Source organism: Vitis vinifera, chromosome 7, assembly GCF_030704535.1.
Source record: "Vitis vinifera cultivar Pinot Noir 40024 chromosome 7, ASM3070453v1".
Taxonomy (NCBI): Eukaryota; Viridiplantae; Streptophyta; class Magnoliopsida; order Vitales; family Vitaceae; genus Vitis; species Vitis vinifera.
The window spans coordinates 25,768,392-25,786,343 of record NC_081811.1 but is presented as its reverse complement, the minus strand read 5'-3'; the positions used below and the strand labels follow the sequence as shown (position 1 = coordinate 25,786,343).

The 17,952-nt window shown below is 38.3% G+C and overlaps 2 protein-coding genes and 1 non-coding gene across 3 annotated transcripts; 2 read left to right on the top strand and 1 right to left on the bottom strand.

Moving 5' to 3' along the window:
• Window positions 1–205: 205 nt before the first annotated feature.
• Window positions 206–1,176, top strand: LOC104878442 (basic leucine zipper 4). Its single transcript, XM_010648884.3, has one exon. It carries the CDS (start codon window positions 320–322, stop codon window positions 902–904), a length of 585 nt encoding a protein of 194 aa, XP_010647186.2. The 5' UTR covers window positions 206–319; the 3' UTR covers window positions 905–1,176.
• An 8,450-nt stretch (window positions 1,177–9,626) lies between these two features.
• On the top strand, window positions 9,627–9,752 carry LOC132254139 (small nucleolar RNA snoR126). The gene has a single exon (XR_009466308.1). It is a non-coding gene; the product is annotated as a small nucleolar RNA snoR126 (small nucleolar RNA).
• A 3,461-nt stretch (window positions 9,753–13,213) lies between these two features.
• Window positions 13,214–16,993, bottom strand: LOC100853530 (growth-regulating factor 1). The gene is made up of 4 exons (XM_003635328.4): window positions 16,277–16,993; window positions 15,478–15,702; window positions 14,698–15,052; window positions 13,214–14,291 (listed from the first exon to the last, which is right to left on the bottom strand). The coding sequence occupies exons 1-4, from the start codon at window positions 16,677–16,679 to the stop codon at window positions 13,481–13,483; spliced, it is 1,794 nt and encodes a 597-aa protein (XP_003635376.2). The 5' UTR covers window positions 16,680–16,993; the 3' UTR covers window positions 13,214–13,480.
• Between the last annotated feature and the right edge of the window lie 959 nt (window positions 16,994–17,952).

The window sequence follows — 17,952 nt, the reverse complement described above, 5'->3', positions numbered from 1 at the left end:
TATGAAGGGACCCACTAGATTATGTCACACCATGTCTCTTTAAAAAGCAGGGTCGGCCCACCATAGTGCCCGGTGACTCAAAAGCGGTTTCCTCTACATACAGGGTACGCTTAAAAATACGTTTTTTTGACGAAATTGCCCCTGTGCATCACCCATGTGGGGACCCACCATCGCTCCTTGGCTTGTCCATAAATAGCCGCCCCCTATGCTGAACTTCTTCCCTTTTCTCCCTCCAACCTTCTCCACTCCCTACAAGCGGTTTTCCGGCGACTTTTTTTTGTTGTTTTTTTCTCCTCTTTTTTAGTCCAGTTTTCCGGTCATGATGTCATCAGAAACTATGCTCGTAAGCCCATTTCCGTCTTTCGAGGGTGGCTTCACGCCCTGGGACAGCCAGGAACTTTTTTCCATCTTCCAATCACAAGAGCCGGTTCTTTCGAATTCCGGGTCCGATGAGTCGAACAGGAAGCCTGTCAATTCGAATTCCGGTTCGGATGGCCCGAACCGGAAACCCTTGCATTCAAACTCCGGTTCAGATGGGCCGAACCGGGAGGATTCAGCTGCGGAGGAGCGTAAGCGGAGGCGGATGATATCGAACCGGGAATCGGCGCGGCGGTCTCGGATGCGTAAACAAAAGCACATAGAAAACCTGAGGAACCAGTTGAACCAGCTTAGGATCCAAAACCGGGAACTCACCAACCGGTTACGCTCCTTTACTTATCATTCCCACCTGGTAGACAGTGATAACGTGCAGCTCCGCTCGGAGGCTATTATCCTCCGGCGGAAGCTGTCGGAATTCCGGCAAATATTAGTTTTCCGGCAACTGCAGCGGCAGATCTCCTCTGCATGGCCATGCAATAGTGTCACCACCTCCGTCAACGAACAAACCCCATCATTAATCACGTAATCTTAACCATAATAACGGCCCTTATTAATTTCTAAAACAGGAATATAGATGGAGGAACACCTCTCTCTTTATATTATATATATCTATATATATATATATATATATATATCCCCCTATCTGTAAGTAAGCAGAAAAAAAAATTTGCTGTTAGAAGCAAAGAAACTAGTGGGATTTTTGGAAAATGGAGGTTTTGGTAATTAAAAATGGAGCTATTATTCTGTAAAGATTTGGTTAGTGTTTGTTTTATTTAAGGCATTTTGGTGTTTTGTTCTTGTTTTCCTCTTTCAAATCCTCATAGTTCTAATCTCCACAATGCCCATATTTCATTTCATTCTCTATATTAAAATCTCGGTCACATCATCTACTGCAACTTATTTGAATACATATATTGAAATGGGACATGGGGACCAAATTATATCATCCCATCGTGCCCTCTGGACTTGTCTCATGGAGCTGTTTCAATTATTAAAATAGACCATCTCCCACCATTCAAGAGTATTGAAATGACCAAAGAAGCCTCCCCCCATTAATCAAATTGTCATGCGTGCGAATATGCTTATGTCTCTCAAACCCTCAAAGGTCAAGCAATGTTCATGAGCTTGGGTTGACGTGTGGTTCCATCAGCTACTACTACTGTGTGTGTCCCCTCCATACATATATAGCCACTGCTTGAATGACAGGTGTTCCTGCAAGGGCATTTTCGTCTCTACGCACTCATTTATTTCCCCGCCAATTACTAAAATAGCCCAAGGCATCCGATGCCATGCTTGTTTTATTATAATCCTTTTCCACACAAGAGCTAACAAGTACAAACTTTAGCTATTAACTCCTCTTTTTTCTTTGGTAAACTTGCATAAGCTACGTTGTCGCTCCTAATTTTCTAATCATTTCTCAACCCACTATTGGATAAGGAAAATAATTAGGGTCTCAATTTTTCTAATCATTTTTTAACCCATAGTCTTTGTTTAGTATATCAAGCATAAAATATCTAAATTATTATGTCATGTCACATATCTTGCATAAGCAATATTTAAAAAATTAAAATAAAGTAGGGATTTCGTATTTTTTTAAATAAAAAAAAATAGTTACGTACTTAAAAACTTTGACCCATAAATGAGAATGACGGGTAAAAATTGGATACTTGAAGGACGTGTGAAGTCCATTGAGGTTTCTACTTTGTGTATATATTGCATATGTAAGATTGCAATGACGCAAAAGTAATGAAAATTTAATAACTTTAAAAAAGATAGTTCTAAAAATGAGGCCTGCAGGCAGCAACTGAAAGACGTAAGCCAATAAATCCATGGCAAAAAGGATGCTCATGTCACCCCTATAATAATTTACATTTATGGCTTTCGACAAAAGTGGTGATCGAGTGAGTAATTAATAATGAGGCCATTTTCATCCCCTCGAGCACCACGCATGATGCATCCGAAAGCGCCATGGGTGTTCCCCGCATGTGGCGATGCGAATTGGTGATTGCGAGATGGATCATGGACCTGGGCATACGTACTCGCGAGGAGGAGTGGATATAAGGAGGCAAAGGGCATGACGTTAACGTGGGGCGAGGCCGCGCGGGGGGCCGGAGGGGAGTAGGTATGATTAAAACCCATATCGAATCAGCTTCAAAAGCATCTGTTTTTGGGCACCGAGGTGTCGTGACTTTGTCTCTTCCTTTCTTCAGTAGTAAGTTATAAATTATAAGTATAGACACCCCAATATTATTCTTTTGAATTTTCAAAACCCATATTTAGCCACGTGTCACATGTCCACATCTCTTCCACTTTAATCAAAGTTTCCAAAAAATAATAGCAAATTGATGTGAAAAAACTTTTAAAAATATATATATATATTGGGTCCTGATTTTCCATCCGGCCGGCCACGTTTTTAAATAATCAATTCTGGTTGCTGACAAAATTGGCTTATTACGAATGGTAAGAAAGGTGGGAGTTGACTTTCTGATCAATTCATCAAACATATATGCATATATTTTTGTGGTTGTGGCTTGTGAGTATATATACCGACAAGATTTCTACTACAGTCATCACTTACTCCACAATGTTAGACGCATTCAATTTGATCATTACATTGGCCATTTGGTCATGGGTGGGGCACATTTAAACTTCGATCATTCTAATTGGATATTTGCCTGATTTTTCTTGTTAAATATTAAAAAAATGCTACAACGAAAGTCATGTGGAAATTTCAATATTTGGTGAAGCGCATAGCCTAAGAAAGTGGCATAAATGCTAGGGATCTTTTCACTGATCGAATTAGACAAAAGAAACAAGAGTGATAAAGAACATGATTGCATGTTTTACTTTATTGATATAAGATCCCCCACTATCTTCTCCAACTAGCAACTCTGGATATAATTGCATGACCCGAATTGTTTTATTCCAACTAAATATATGCTAGTAGCCTCCATGGCCAACCATCGAGTAGAAATTCTGTGACAAAGAACATGACACGACTTTCTACTTTATAAGGCCATTTATAGGGCCATCCATCTTCTCCAAATTGTCCAAATTGAGTCACTCCATTTTGCAGAAGACCCAAAAAGTTTTCCATGGAAGTACTACTCTTAGAACTCAGACCCAGAATCAAAAGTCGTTTGAGCTGTACTTTGGTGAGGAAAGAGACAACCCCATCATCTTTTCTTCGATGGCCAGGGTGCCAACTTGTGGGTAATGAATATAAAACTAGGAAAAGATTATCGATCTTACTGTGCCTTTAAGGAAAGTAAAAGCCATATTTTACGTGAAACAACATTGATTTTTCAAAGTCGAGGTGTTGGGGATTGGTCATCTGGCCTCTGAAATTTACTCCACGGTCCACAATACCTTATTATAATGGATTTTTTAGCTTTTGAATTATGGATAAAACTAATAAGTTGACATAAAGGAAGTAAAGAAAAGAAATATACAAGCCCACTGCCCACTGCCCACTGCCCACTACACGTCCAAAGATAAGATGGACTTCTCTGAACCAGTAAACGTTGTTGGAGATTCTGTACTCTCAGGTCCACTCCACCCTCATTCATAAACAAATATCATATCACCCACCACCCACTTTCCACCATTCCAGTAATATATAGGGGAAACATATATCTGAAATGGTGTTGGATCACAGAGATGCCCACATGACCAGCTCCAAAAGAAATATCATATACTATGAAATTAGTGTTCTACATACATAAATATGAGGCTGCTTTTCGGAAGCATGGCGAATTGAATCTGTTTTTCCTTTCTTGCCTTTTCTTTTCCATAAACTAAAGAAGAATCACTAGAGGCATGTCACACAAGGTCAATAATTCAGATACGGACCTTTAGGGCCTATTTGGTTCTGTTTTCATGGACCGTTTTCTATTCTTAAAAACAAAAAATACAGAAAATTTATTAAGGGAAAAATGTGTTTTTGTGTTTTTTATGTTTTTCATGTTATCAAAAACCACTTTTTTGAAAACAATAAAAAGATGTTTTCATTATTTTTTCATTATTCAAATAATCGATTGTTTTTTGTATTCTCTCTTCCTTTTTTTTTATATTTTCTTATATGTTTTTTATGTTTCCACAAATGTGAGTTTACCCGACCACCCCCCTCCACTCACAAAGCATTTCTCATTTCTTAAATTATTGAAATTAATATACTTACATAAGATTACAAAGTCATCATTTGTTTAAGAAAATTATAACTAGTGTAAAAATTTTAAAATGAAATAATTTTTTTAATTTAAATTAATTGTGCATATAAAAATTATTTAAATATTTATAATATCAAGTTAATAGAAGAAAACATTTTATTAATTAAAAAAATAACTTTCGAATGTGTTTTTTATTTTATTTATTCTAAAAAACTTTTTTATTAATTCAATCAAACATGTCTTTTTTTAGAACAAAAACTGTTTTTTAGAATTCAGTTTCTAAATACAATTTTTTTTTCTAAAAATACAAAAAATTATTTTTAAAAACAGCAACCAAACAGACCTTTAATTTCTTGGGTTGAAACCAGTTTACTTTGTGCTCATATTAAAATTTTAATATTCATAATTAGTTTAAATTTTGATTTATTAGATAATTAATTTAAAAAATAAATCAAAAACTACCAAATTTAAAAAAAACAATTGTCTTCTTTAATATTATTTTTAATTAAGGAAGTATATTGCAAAATATTGAGATTGCCAAATATGATATTAAAAGCCTTTAAATTTCAAGTTTTAAGATCGAAATTTGCAAAAATGTTTTTTCAATCTGAGATCAAACCATTCAAACCCCAAATTGATATTAATGTTCATATCAACTTAAAACCCAAAGTCAAGCTAAAATTCAAGTCATACTAAGGCCCGACTTATAACAAGACTTAAGGGCAAAAGTTAACTCAAGTTAAAGCTCAAATTCAAATCATTCGACATCAAATTTCTTCAAGCCCAATTAAAATAGAAAAAATTAAAGAATAATTAGATTCATTTTAAAAGAACTCAAAATTCGTTGTCAAAATTTATTATGAACAAAAAAATATAAACAATCTAAATTTTAGTTCAATGATGGGAAGTGGTCTCTCTCTCCACTCATTGTGTTTTTCCATCCTAGCGTTCTCTATTACAAATCAATTACACAGAGAAGTGAAAGTAGAAGAGCAATGATTCAAAGGTTTCAAGATTATTATTTTTATATATTCTATAATCAAAGTTTAGTGTCATGGATCGAAGTATCGACTCTTTTTGAACAAAATTTTAATTGGTGCTTAATCATAGAATGTCTAACATAGAAGCTAAATTTGTGGCATGTTAGAAGGCCACTTCTCATGTGTGTTGGTTAAGGAACTTCATCTACAGACTTTGAATTTTCTATTTCATTTTAAGACTACTGAGAACTTCATGTGATAATTTTATTCTAAATTTCTTCACCAAATATAAAACCCACTTCCCATGTTAGCAAAATTTGCTCAAGAAGTTAAATCTTGGAACTTAACCTTCCCTCAATGCAAACAGCCCTTGTAAATGGAGCCAAAAAGAACACCCTCTAAGGCCAAAAATGGCCTTTTCCACACTAGACTTTGGCATTCCAGCATGGCTTTATCTTAAAGAAAAACACTGGATTCACAAGGGTTAAACTGGTTGTTGCATGGACAGTTCAGGGAAGAACTTTTAGCAATCATGCGGTCAAGGTGGAGAAGTGGAGGAAGGGGTTATATAGATTTCAAGGATCTTATATAATATGTATCATGGCTCTGTTCAAAGCATTTCGAAATGTTCATTGTACTCCATGGACGCTTAGCAGGGACCCACAAAGCTAACACGCTACTATTTATATATATGAGCCGTAATTCAAGCCAACTTCTTCATTTTAGTTGTATCTGCATACTTACTGAACTACAGAAAAGATACAAAAAGATTGTAGGGGGGAAAAAGGGAGATAATTACATGCACTGCTTTGATGCCTTGGCAGCTACAGGACCTTCATGTCTAAGACTAGACAAAATGCACTGCCTTAAAGAAAAAAAACTTTCACCAGAAGGAAAATTGCTTCAACTCCAAGGGAGCTCAAAAACTAAATAATAGAAAGGGGGAAAAGGACACAACTGTGCAGTACTGGTGATACAATTAGTCATTCAATTGCAATGAATAAGGCACAGAAAGTGAATGGACGGTTACAATCATGATTAGCCTCTTCCCCTGTTTTAAGCATCCACTCTTTTATGAGTTTTATCAACGCACAGATTACGGCGCCTTCTTTTCTTTTCTTTTCTTTTCCTTTTTTTTTTCAGTGCAGACTAGAGAGAAAAACAAAGCAGGTAAGAACAGAAATGTTGGAATTATTGTTAGCTAGATTAAAGGAAGAATCAACAAGTAGATGTGTGCTAAAACCATGGGTTGTTCAGGGTTTAATTATATTTTGTTATTAAGGCAATGGAGAAAAGAGCTGCCCTGCCTCATAACCATATGTTTTCTTTCCTTTATTGAACCTTCTGTCATACCCACAAGGACACAAATGTGCAAACTAATTAGGTTAGTTTGGTCAGCTATGCCTATCAGCAGTTCAAATTTCAGTCCTACTATGTTCAATGACTGACATTATTTTTAAAAGCTCTTGCCATCATCCCCTTAGCAAATTCCTTGTTCCAAGAAAGCAACACTTCAAAATGGAGCACACTAATCCTACATTCCAGTGCACCTACTGGAGCATTTCCCCTAAAATATTATCTCCAATGACGCCCTTTTAAACTAACAACTAAATTCAAACCAAAATGCCCCACTTTTCATAACCACTTCAGATCAAATCTTTTTTTTTTTTTAATATCTCATGCATTATGGACCTAATGCTCATCTAGAACAATTCTCAGCAAGTCCTCAAACAGAATTGATGCAAAAGAGGGAAAAAAAAAAACTATTTTTGATACAATAAATACATGGGGAATCTTATTTTTCTAAATGATAAAGAAAACAAATATGTAAACAAGGCATGACCAAGTTAATCAGGTGAAAGAAATTCAAACAGATTAATCTGCAATCTCTTGTGAGTTGTAAGTTGTTGCTTGAAGTAAAATCAGATACCAGAAGTGTAACACCGGATGACAAACCCAATGTGGAAGCCACCAAGAAAAACGGAGAGCACAATCCCATCAAATTCAGACAAAATTACAAAAATTAAACTGAAACTTCCTTAACGGAATCATCTTTACATTCATATAAGTTAGAATATTTGAAAAAAGATGATGAGTACCAGAGCACTGCTTCATCCTCCTTACACTGGGTAGACTGCTGTCTCTCAGTCTCACCTCAACCCCTGAACCTTTGCTCTCACTTTGGGAAGTGGGGGAAGATGAGTAAGCCTCATCCAACTGTCGTCCTCAACCTCGCATGAATGCTTGCATGAAAATGTAAACTTGCACTTCCTTCTTCCAAACCCAAATCCTTTCTTACTTTCTTTAGGCTTCTTAGCACTTTCAACAGTTTTGGTGCATTCCTTGTAGGCTGCGAGAAAAGGGTCCTCCTCCTGCCCCCAAAGGCCCTTTGACGAAGTTCTTCTAAGCGGAGGTTGATCTGGGCATGGAGGAAGAGGGATCTTCACGTGTTGAATAGAGACCTGAGGAGGTGAATTTGATGGTGGTAGTGATGGGGGTGGGGGTGGGGGTAGGGGTAGGTTAAGGGCATAGATTCCTATATTTGCAGGGCACTCCTGGTGGGCAGCCTTGGAAACTCCGGGACTGTCCTCCCATGAGAAGGGCACGCTTCCTTGGGAACGAACCTTCCTGTGACTCATTTTTGGTGTTGTGATCAACAAAGATGTATGGGTAGGAAGGGTTATAAGGCTGTTTTCATACACTACACGCCCTCCAACCGCAAAGGCCTTTAGGTGTCAAGCAAGTAAATCGTGAGGAAGAAGCTGATGTTGCTCTCATACGAATTTAAGGGATTGAAAATTAACGAAGAAAATGAAGCAAGAAAAAAAAAGACCAAGTTCCTGGGAGCCCAGCTGTGCAGAGCGCAGCAATTTAATGGGTTTGACGAATTCATTGCATATTCTTCGGTTGGTGAAGTGGATGACATATTTGATAACTAATAAAGTGAATGTGAACGTCTCCATGACTCTTACTTGATAAGAGAACCAACCCCAAAATCCCATTTCCGCTGGTTGTAGGAGAAAATTCATGCACTTTCTTGGCCATTTTGAAGGATTCTTGGGCAACCACCCCAGGAGTTTGTTCCTTGAATTAATAACCCATTAATTTTGATCAGTTCAGAAGCTAATGTTTCACGAAATCTCAAAAGGGGTTGCAGTTCTAAGAAACTGAGGGGGTTCAGAACTTTGTGACAATAGCATTTTGTTTGGGACAAATAGACAATGGGTTGGTGGGCAGGATAATGATACGAGTGTTTGAAATCAAATGGATTGTTGACAAGGAAAACGATGTTTTTGTATTTTCCAAGCATGACCCTGACCCTGTCGAGTTATTTGTCAACTTCAACATGGAGATTCAAGGTTGGCGAGGAAGAATGCAACCAATCACCTTTCAAAATATTACAAGTGTTTTGAGTCATTTGTAAGAAAAGATGCTGTTGAAGATAAGAAGATGAGAATTATTGGGTTGTGAAAATGGACATTTTAATGATGGTGTGCACAAAAAACTTGCTGATTTTTTACAATCTGAAGCATTTCAATTGGCCAGCCTTGAGATAAGGTTGAGGCAATCTTTTGAGAGGACAAGTATGGGAAACGTGGAAGTAAAAATTATCCAATTTTCCTCAAGAGAAAATAAATCAGATTTTTACCACTTTTAAGATTTTATATAAAATGAAAAAATAAATTTTGGGATAATTTTAGAATAATTTTTATTTATATTTTCAAAATAAATAAATAAAAAAATAAAAATCTCCCCTTTTTCAAATTGGGCTTTGCCGAGCAGTCGCGCAGTGGGCCACGTTGACAATTCGAGGCCCAAGAAGCCCCGCCCAATGCTTTTCAAAATCAGGCTGTTGGAGGCCCTGGCGCTGCGTCCAATCCAAGATCTCTTTTAAAGGACACAGATCTAGGGTTAGGGTTTCTCCTGTGTAGCGCGACTGCTCTCTCTGTGAATCCCCGAACAGAGGAAAGCCACATCTATAGTCTTCGGCCTCTAGCGCTTCCACTGGAAAATCTCTATTTATTGTTTTCCTTTTATTGTGAAATTTTTTCTTCGACATTTTACATTTTTTTTTTCCTGATTTTGACAAAATATCATGAGGCAGTGATGACAGAAATCATTTCTCGATTCTGATTAGAATTTCATGAGACCAAAAGCCAGTGTACGTTCGTTTGTCGAACGTATACGGCTTTCTGATGACTGCATTTGTGCGTGTCTGAGCCTCGTTTTTTCTATAATTTTTTGAATTACTTGTATCGAAACTTCAAAGAACGAGAACGGGTAAAGGTTAGGGTTTGGCGATGCTTTTGCGATGATTCCTCGTGCTGAATACGATCAATGCAATAAATTTTCATTTGTCTTTTCACCACAGAAGGGTATTTTCCTATGTTACAGGTTAGGAAAGCTAAAACTGGATTAGCATTCTAATGGAAGGAGTGCTGAATCTGTATGTTTGCTGCAAATCGAAGATGGCGATGAGGTTGGAATGTGTGTGGGGCCGCCGTTAGGCTTGGGGCTGGGCGCTTGGGCTGCTGATTCCTGATTGCAGGGTTTTAGCCTGGGGGCTTGGGTGATTCTATTGAATCGAGTACTGTTAGAACACACTCTGTAAAACTGACACACGGAACCTGCTTAACTGGGTGCAAGGTGATCTTAGAGTACGCTAAGCCCCTCTTGGCTATTGGAGATCAGCGTTATAACCTACGTTTTAGCGCAAATTTCAACTTGCGTTGGATGCCTCTGAGCAGTGTGCATCTGCGGTGAATATTAGTAGGCCTGAACCTCGACAAAACCCAACCCTCCCTACAGTTGGTCTTTGATACCTCAGCCTCTCACATGGACATACTAGGGTTGATCCCGCATCTCGTCACAGAAAACATTTGACCGAGTTTTGACCAAAAACAATCCATTTTACGAAAAACATGATAAGTTAATTCACATGAGTATCCACGTCACGTTTTCAACTTCACTTAAAATATATAAAATTTTGTTCTTTTTATTTGAAATATTTTAATTATTTTTAAATTTTATTCTTTTATTTAAAATATTTTAAATTTCTTTTTTAGAAAATAAATTTATTATATTTAAAATTAAATGATTGGTTATATCTCATATAATGTTTTTTAAGTGCAATTTTTGGACCTTTTAATCTTTTTATAAAAAAATTTTATTAATTATTTTCAAAACTTTTGACATTTTTAATTCATTATAAAAATCTTTTGAAGTAATTTTGTTAAAAAAATTAGCATAGTTTTCTTAAAATTTGTTCATATTCAAGCCCATTGAATATGATATCCATCGAATATGAACAATTTTTTGGAAAAGTATACCAAATTTTTTAACAAAATGAAGCCAAAATAGTTTTATTAAAATTAAAAATATCAAAACTTTTGGAAATGACTAAAAACAAAAAAAAATAGAAAAATAAAAATAAAAGGTCCAAAAATCACACTTAAAAAAATCATATGATATATGATCAATTATTTAATTTCATGTATTATTTTTAAATATATATATATATATATATATATATATATATATATATATATAATAAATTTGTGATATTAAATTATAGTTAGTCACTATATTTTAATCATTTAAAAAAAAATCAAAATCATAATTACTAATTATGATTATGTGACATAGATGTTCTCGTGATTGAAACACACCAAATTGAATCATTTTGTTATATCAACTTTCTTTCTGGATTTTTATTTTAAATGGACTATTTTTTGCCTAAACTCTATTTGACCTCTCAGTCACACTCACACTATTCGCTACAAGCTATTAGTGGCACTGTTAAGGCTACAAGTGGAGACAGTCAAGTTGAGGCAATCAAGAGGACGGTGGTTTTGGCGAATGAGAGTAGGATCATTGAATTTCGGACAAGCTTTTTCTGGATGGAGTCAAGAGCATAGGGGTTAGACCTTGATGAATTTGTCAAAAAATTCCATTTCATTTTTTCAACTTGGCTATAGAGTGTGCTGCTGGAAGGTACAATGGACACCAGGACGTGACGAGAGAACTGAAGCTAGCAATGCATAGGGTTGGGACTTGGGACAGGGTTGAAACCAGATGAATTTAGTCGGGCAAACCTTCGTCAGCGGAACCAGAAAAGGTGAAATATTTTTTTATAGGTTTTCACATGAGGAATTCCGAATATGCTTTGGGAATGGTCAATATAGCAAGATACATCAGACCAGAGATTGGATTATATCCCAGGACTCAGAATGGTTACCGATCTTGAAAGATGTTCATGTCCACCTCAACTCAATGGATCACCATCGTTCAGAGGGTTGTTCCCAATAGTTGCCACCTCGTACCAAAACAACCAGGTGGGTGTAACAGTGATGTATGCAAGTCTCTGACTATTTTTGGGGAGAATTTTTTATTTTTTATTTCCAATGGAAGGCCCCTGGCGCAGGAAACAAGTATTGGAAAGGCAGATTGACGAAGTGATGTGCAGAGGATATATCAAGTACAGAGGAGAGCAGGCACCTACACCTTTGGTGAGTAATTTAGATCTTTAAAATAATGATTTGTCTAGCCCAAGTTGCGCTAGGCTAGATGCCTTCTGTTACATGTACAAGAGGCGGAATGGATAATATTACTCTGCTCCAATGAAATGGTTATTGATTAAATAAGATTAATGGATATTGTTATTATTCTTATTTTAAAATAATGTGTTAGTTCAGGTGGTGAATGGCTTCTCTGGTTGTTCTACACAGATTGAATGCGCCAGTGTGGTTGATGTTGAGTAGATTGGGGTGCTTAATGTAATTTGCTGTTTCCTGGATGGAGTTATTTCGCTGGCCTCCTCCACGTTAACATGTCCGTGGTTTGGCCGCAGCTTAAATTCATAGGTCCACTACTACCTACCCATGCTTTACGCAAGAGGTGACATTGATCAAAACAAATAGGCCTAGAAAGCTGGTTCCCCCCTGGAACTTCTAGGCCCAGTGAATTTGAAACTGGGTTGGCATCCAAAACTCAAATCGCATGAGATGACTCTAGTATTTCCGTATCAAGACAAGGTCAAGCTACAGGCCTTCGTAAACCTAACAAAGTGGCAGAAAAAGTTCAAATTTAAGTCCATGGATATTCCTGTACCAAGAATGGGGTGAAGCGAGGTAAGGGCTTGGACCTGGCACAGTAGAATTATCCCTTCAGTGGTTGGCCCAGGCTGGGCCTGGTCCATGGCCAATGCGCACCCTCACAATCACTGCATCCAGTAGAGCGGTGTGCTGGGTAGTTAGGTCACAGGAGTGCCTCCTGTCTGGAGTCCAGGGAACTCCACCCCCAACCACCAAGACTCATTATGTGTATTTTGGAAGTGGTCCCACCAGTTGAGGAAGCAAGAGTTGGGTGGGGGCTCCAAACCCAAACAATATATATGGTGTCATTATGTACTTTCCAAGATTTATTATGTTGAAATTTTCATCATCATCATTGACCAGCCTTTGTCCCAACTGTTTTTGGGTTTTCCCTGCACCATACCCACCCTCCATACATGGAGATTCACAACCCCTATTATTAACATATGTGCTTCCCTGGTGGAATTTGGACTATATGGATGGCACTGGCCAACACTTCTCAATGATTGGAGTATGTAGCTGGGTGAATAAGCAAACTGTGGAGCAGGTAAATGCCAAAACACCAAAAAGCTCAAGAAGGGGACATTGGAAGTAACATAAATTACTTTTAATTCATAAAACTATAGATATCCGCTGATCCACCCAAGTCAAAATGGCCAACAAGATAGCATTCATTTGGAATCAGCCCCAATCCCTACTTTGTAAACATTGCAAACCATAAGCTAAAGAGAAAGAAATTAAAGACATAAAATGACTTGCTCCAAACTCCTCCAGCCTCTTCTTCCATCTACTCTCTCCAACCTCACTGACTTTTTCTCCCATCAGCTTCATCTCTTCTGGCTTTGGTCCATATGCTTTATTACAAGGATGGAATAGAGGATGAAGTTGCAAGGGTGGAACCGAGCATGTCCTCACAATGGCTAGCCCTCTCATGGATCTTTTTGTTTTCAGTTGTTGGGCTGCTACCTGAACTGCTGTTTGAGAGTGAACCAAAAGTAGCCTTCTGCAACACCCCTGTGGGAGAAGATCCTATTTGAGGGCTTCCATCCCATCCTTCAGTCATGAGGTTAAGGGCTGATGAGTTCTTGCAGGCTCCCATGTTGTTAGCAGAGGTAGTCAAGACTTCTCCTAGAGGACCCCCCATTGATGATCCCCAAGAGATGGGTATCCAGTTGGTCTGCTTTTGGGTTGGTGCACTGAGGTCACTACTCACCCCCAAACCCATTTGGACTGGATCAAGCTCACGAGATAGCCTCAGTGGCGAGAAGGCAAGTTTCTCTTGTGTGGGTGAGGATGAGGATGACGAAAAGTCTGAGGAGCTCATAGGGATTGATATTGAGAGCTGGGTCCAGTCTGATTTTAGTTCTTCAGGCCAGGCAATGTCCGAACGATTTGATTGGTCCTTGGGCCAGTCATCAATGAATTGGCGAAATGGATGTTGGTCTTGGGTTTCTTGGTCACTGAAGTCCAGAAAAGGAGTATAATTTCTAGAATTCATGTAGGAGCCCCTTTCAGAAGGATTCAGGAGGGAGTCTGAGGAGACAAATCCAAATTCTGATTGAGGGGATTCTTCAAATGGGATAGGTAGCTTAGAAATGGAAAATGGGGTGTCTCTAGATTTGAGGTCGATAGTGGGGGATATCATGGAGAGGCCCTGGGGCTCTTGCAATCTGCCACATACATGCTCCTTGATCAGTACAACCTTAAGAAAAAGTAAAATAGTGAAAAGGAACAAACACTATAAAGAGGAAAGCTAAATTAACAAGTATCAATGAGAAAATAAGCAAACATTTTTGGCCTTCTATAACTAAGCATACTTTCTACACAAAGCCTCAATGCAAAGAAACGGGAAACATAACATATATAATGAAATCCTCCTAGAGAAGGAATCTCAAGTTTCAACTACAAGGACTAGTCGCTATCACCAAAGTAAAGATGAAATAATGGGGTCTACTTTAAAGTAAAGAAAAAGGAAGAGTAGAAGGATGCATAGTATCATCAATCTTATAAAACCCAAAAGGGATAATGAGAAGTAAACAGGTAAAGAAATTCAAATGCATGAAGTGCATTTTTAACCTGTTGACGAGGGTGTCTGCAGAAGGATTGGCAGCAACAGGCTGCAAGCTCTTGAACTGATTCTGTGCAATAGCAAGGCTGTTGGATGCACCGCCGCTGGACATTACCGATGCTGACATGGTGGAAGGCATCGGCACCACCTTCGAATTAGTGGGTCCAGAGACGGCATGGCCAGTCTGGCCTTCCACAGGCTTTCTTGAACGATGGCGACCCCTGTTTATGTGCCTTTCACAGTATTTCTGATCAGCAACAGCGTCTCTTGAGCACCGCCATTTCTTCCCATCCGTTCGACGACACCTCCCAGGCTCAGGGTCAGTGTTTCCGGAGAAACCCAGGTGAAAAGAGCCCCAACTTACTACACAGTTGAAGCCAAAAAATAAAAAGACAGAAATCAGCAAAAGGGGGGAAAGACGAAGTATTTTAAACCAAACGCATTATGCCTTACGGTTATTAGTAAATATCCGGGATTAGGATAAACCTTTCTACCAAAAACTGAACAGGAAACTCTGAGATTACTACAGAAAAACCTACACATAAATGCATAAAAGTGGAAGTAGCATATCGCCAGGGGAAATTAACTAAGATTGCATCCACACATCGGTTTCTAAAAATTCAAAACCAAGTCAGAGATACCAGGGCCAGCAACAAATAATTCCTATACCCAGCTAAAGTTGAAAGTTAAAATTAAAAAGGAACTAGCAATAACCAGTCATCCATGTAATGTGTACGGAAATCATATCCTTCCCGGTGCCCCAGTTTCAAAGTAGAGAAGGAGCTTACGTGAATTGTGAGCCAAGGAGGTGGAAGACGAGCCCGACAATCCGAATGGATTGAGGGATTTTCTGATGGGGATGAGCAAATTGGATGGAACAGGCACATTTGCAGTGATGTACTTATAGATCAAGGCCTGGTGTTCCAGCTCAATCCACTGAGATGGAGTGAACGGCCCTCTAACCCCAGCAAAAGCCCCATGCATGCTTGTATTTAAGCTTCCAGAGCCAAAACCTGAAACATGAGAAAGAAGATAACTTGCTTGAAATATTCAAGGAAGCCACTTGAATCATTACAATTCCGACTTTGACAGCTAAAAGAAGAAAGGAAAAAGGAAAATGAACAGAAGCAAGTGACAACGGGGGAGATGGGACAGACATGACTGCCAATCAAGAGTGTAGCTTCTGGTGAGTTTCCTACTATTTCTCGCTCTTGCCCTTTTTGTTTCTATTAATCTGGGTTGTGGAAAATTCACCAAAACCAGAAGAGCAAACCCAGGTTTTTAAGAGGCGAAAATATTTGACTTTTGCTTGACAAAACTCAAAAACAAAGATTTCTACTAAATGCCCATGAAAAGACCCTCCACCCATTACAGGAAAGTAAAGCCACACAACAACATCCGCAAGCATTTCTTCCACCTCAGGCTCGCAACACCCAAAACCCATGTCACAAAATCGAAGATCAAACAGAAGGCACATAACAAATAGACCCAAAAATGATGTAGAGAAAGAAAAAAAGAGAGATAGTGGGGGCTAGTTTTAGACCAAAATACAAAAGAAGTTCTCATTCTATGCTTCCCCAGATATACCTGCATTTCTATTATACGCAGAAGGTGTGGGTTGATAGTAAGGAAAGGCAGTGGTTTTTGCGCCCCTGTCCACCAATCTGCCATCTTTGCCGAGAAAGGACATTTCTGATTTGGGTGAAGAGAAGCTCAGCATGTGCTGCTGTGCACCACCATCATCGGAGAGCAGCGAATTAGATCTCAGCAAGGAAGTCCCGTGCTGGAGCGACATTGTTATTGAGGCCCCGAAATCATCAGTTCTCGCCATTTTAGAGTCCGCCCAGTCATCCTGAAGAGACCCAGATATCTCCTGCTTGCCCAACCCAGATCCAAGACCCATTTGCTTGGTCTCAGTCTCTGCTACCTGAGAAGGAGCCACATCTTCTGGCCCCACCAAACCCTCCAGACCCACCAGACCAAAATCCATCCCTAAGAGACCAATGTGCACAACCCCCAGAAAGCATGAGTTTATCACAAGCAACAGAGAGAGAGAGTAACTGAGAGAGAGAGAGAGAGAGAGCGCTTCAGAGAGTCACTCCACGAGCTTGAAGAAAGAGAAGGAGGCGCATCTTAAGGCGAGGGTGTGAAGGGATGATTTTAAAGCAGTGGGCTTTGAGAGCAAAAAATAAATAATTGGAGAGAGAGAAAGCAAGCAAGAAAGAAAGAAAGCGAGTTGAAACTGAGGAGTAGACAAGGCTTGTACCAAAACCAAAACTATCTCTCTACTCCACATCTCGGACATGCTTCCACAAATTTATCCATGTTTTATACCAGCCCAAGAAATTTTTCAGTTACATCTGCACACACACTCAATTTCCAAATATCTCCCTCTATGGCGGTGATCATTTTTTTCTCTCTTTTTTCCCATTTCCAATTTCTCGAGGGCCATTCCCCTTTTCTTTTACTAAAATCTCCCTGACCCTAATGGGAAATCCAATTCCCCTACGAATGGAAATTCAATGACTTTTTATTTCCATTTTTCCCCATAATTCTTCCTATTTACGAATTCCATAACCAATAATTCCTTATCAATTTTCAATTAAGATAAAAAAAATTTCTAAATTAGATTTGATGCTGTCTAATTGACTAATTGTAAAAATGCAAAGGCCTTTTATTTTTAATTTTTTTGTGGAGACTGAAAAAAGTCTTCTCATCAAAGAATAAATTTTTAAAAAAAAAATCAAATTAATATTTTTGCTATTCTTAACAATAGCAACTTATCAATTACCTTTGATTTTTATCAATAGCATGCCCGGTGGGTAATGTACGGCTAGGGCATAGTTACCTGCACCAAGCTCTGAGCACTATCGCGTCCTTATGGGTGCTAGATGCCACCCTGCTTGTATGGCTTAAGCCACACCACCTATGGTCTACTCCACTCCACTCTGTATTTGCCCTCCATTAAAAATTAGTTCGAACTCGAAATTCGACCTACAAATCACAAGAAACCATGCTTCTAAATTGTTTAGTGTAAAAAGATTGATGCGATCTCTGCCATAAGGTTGATAGTTTAAATAAAAAGAAATTGTTGTACTTAATTTGTTTTTCTTCTCGTACCTTTTCAACTTGGTGATATCGTTGACATGATAATTTAAGTTCCTTGATTTTCCCTTTCTTCATTTTTTTCTTTTTTTCATTCACACTTCATATGCCAAATTCATCGAAGCGTTTAGAAACTTTATTTCTTTAAAATCGAATGA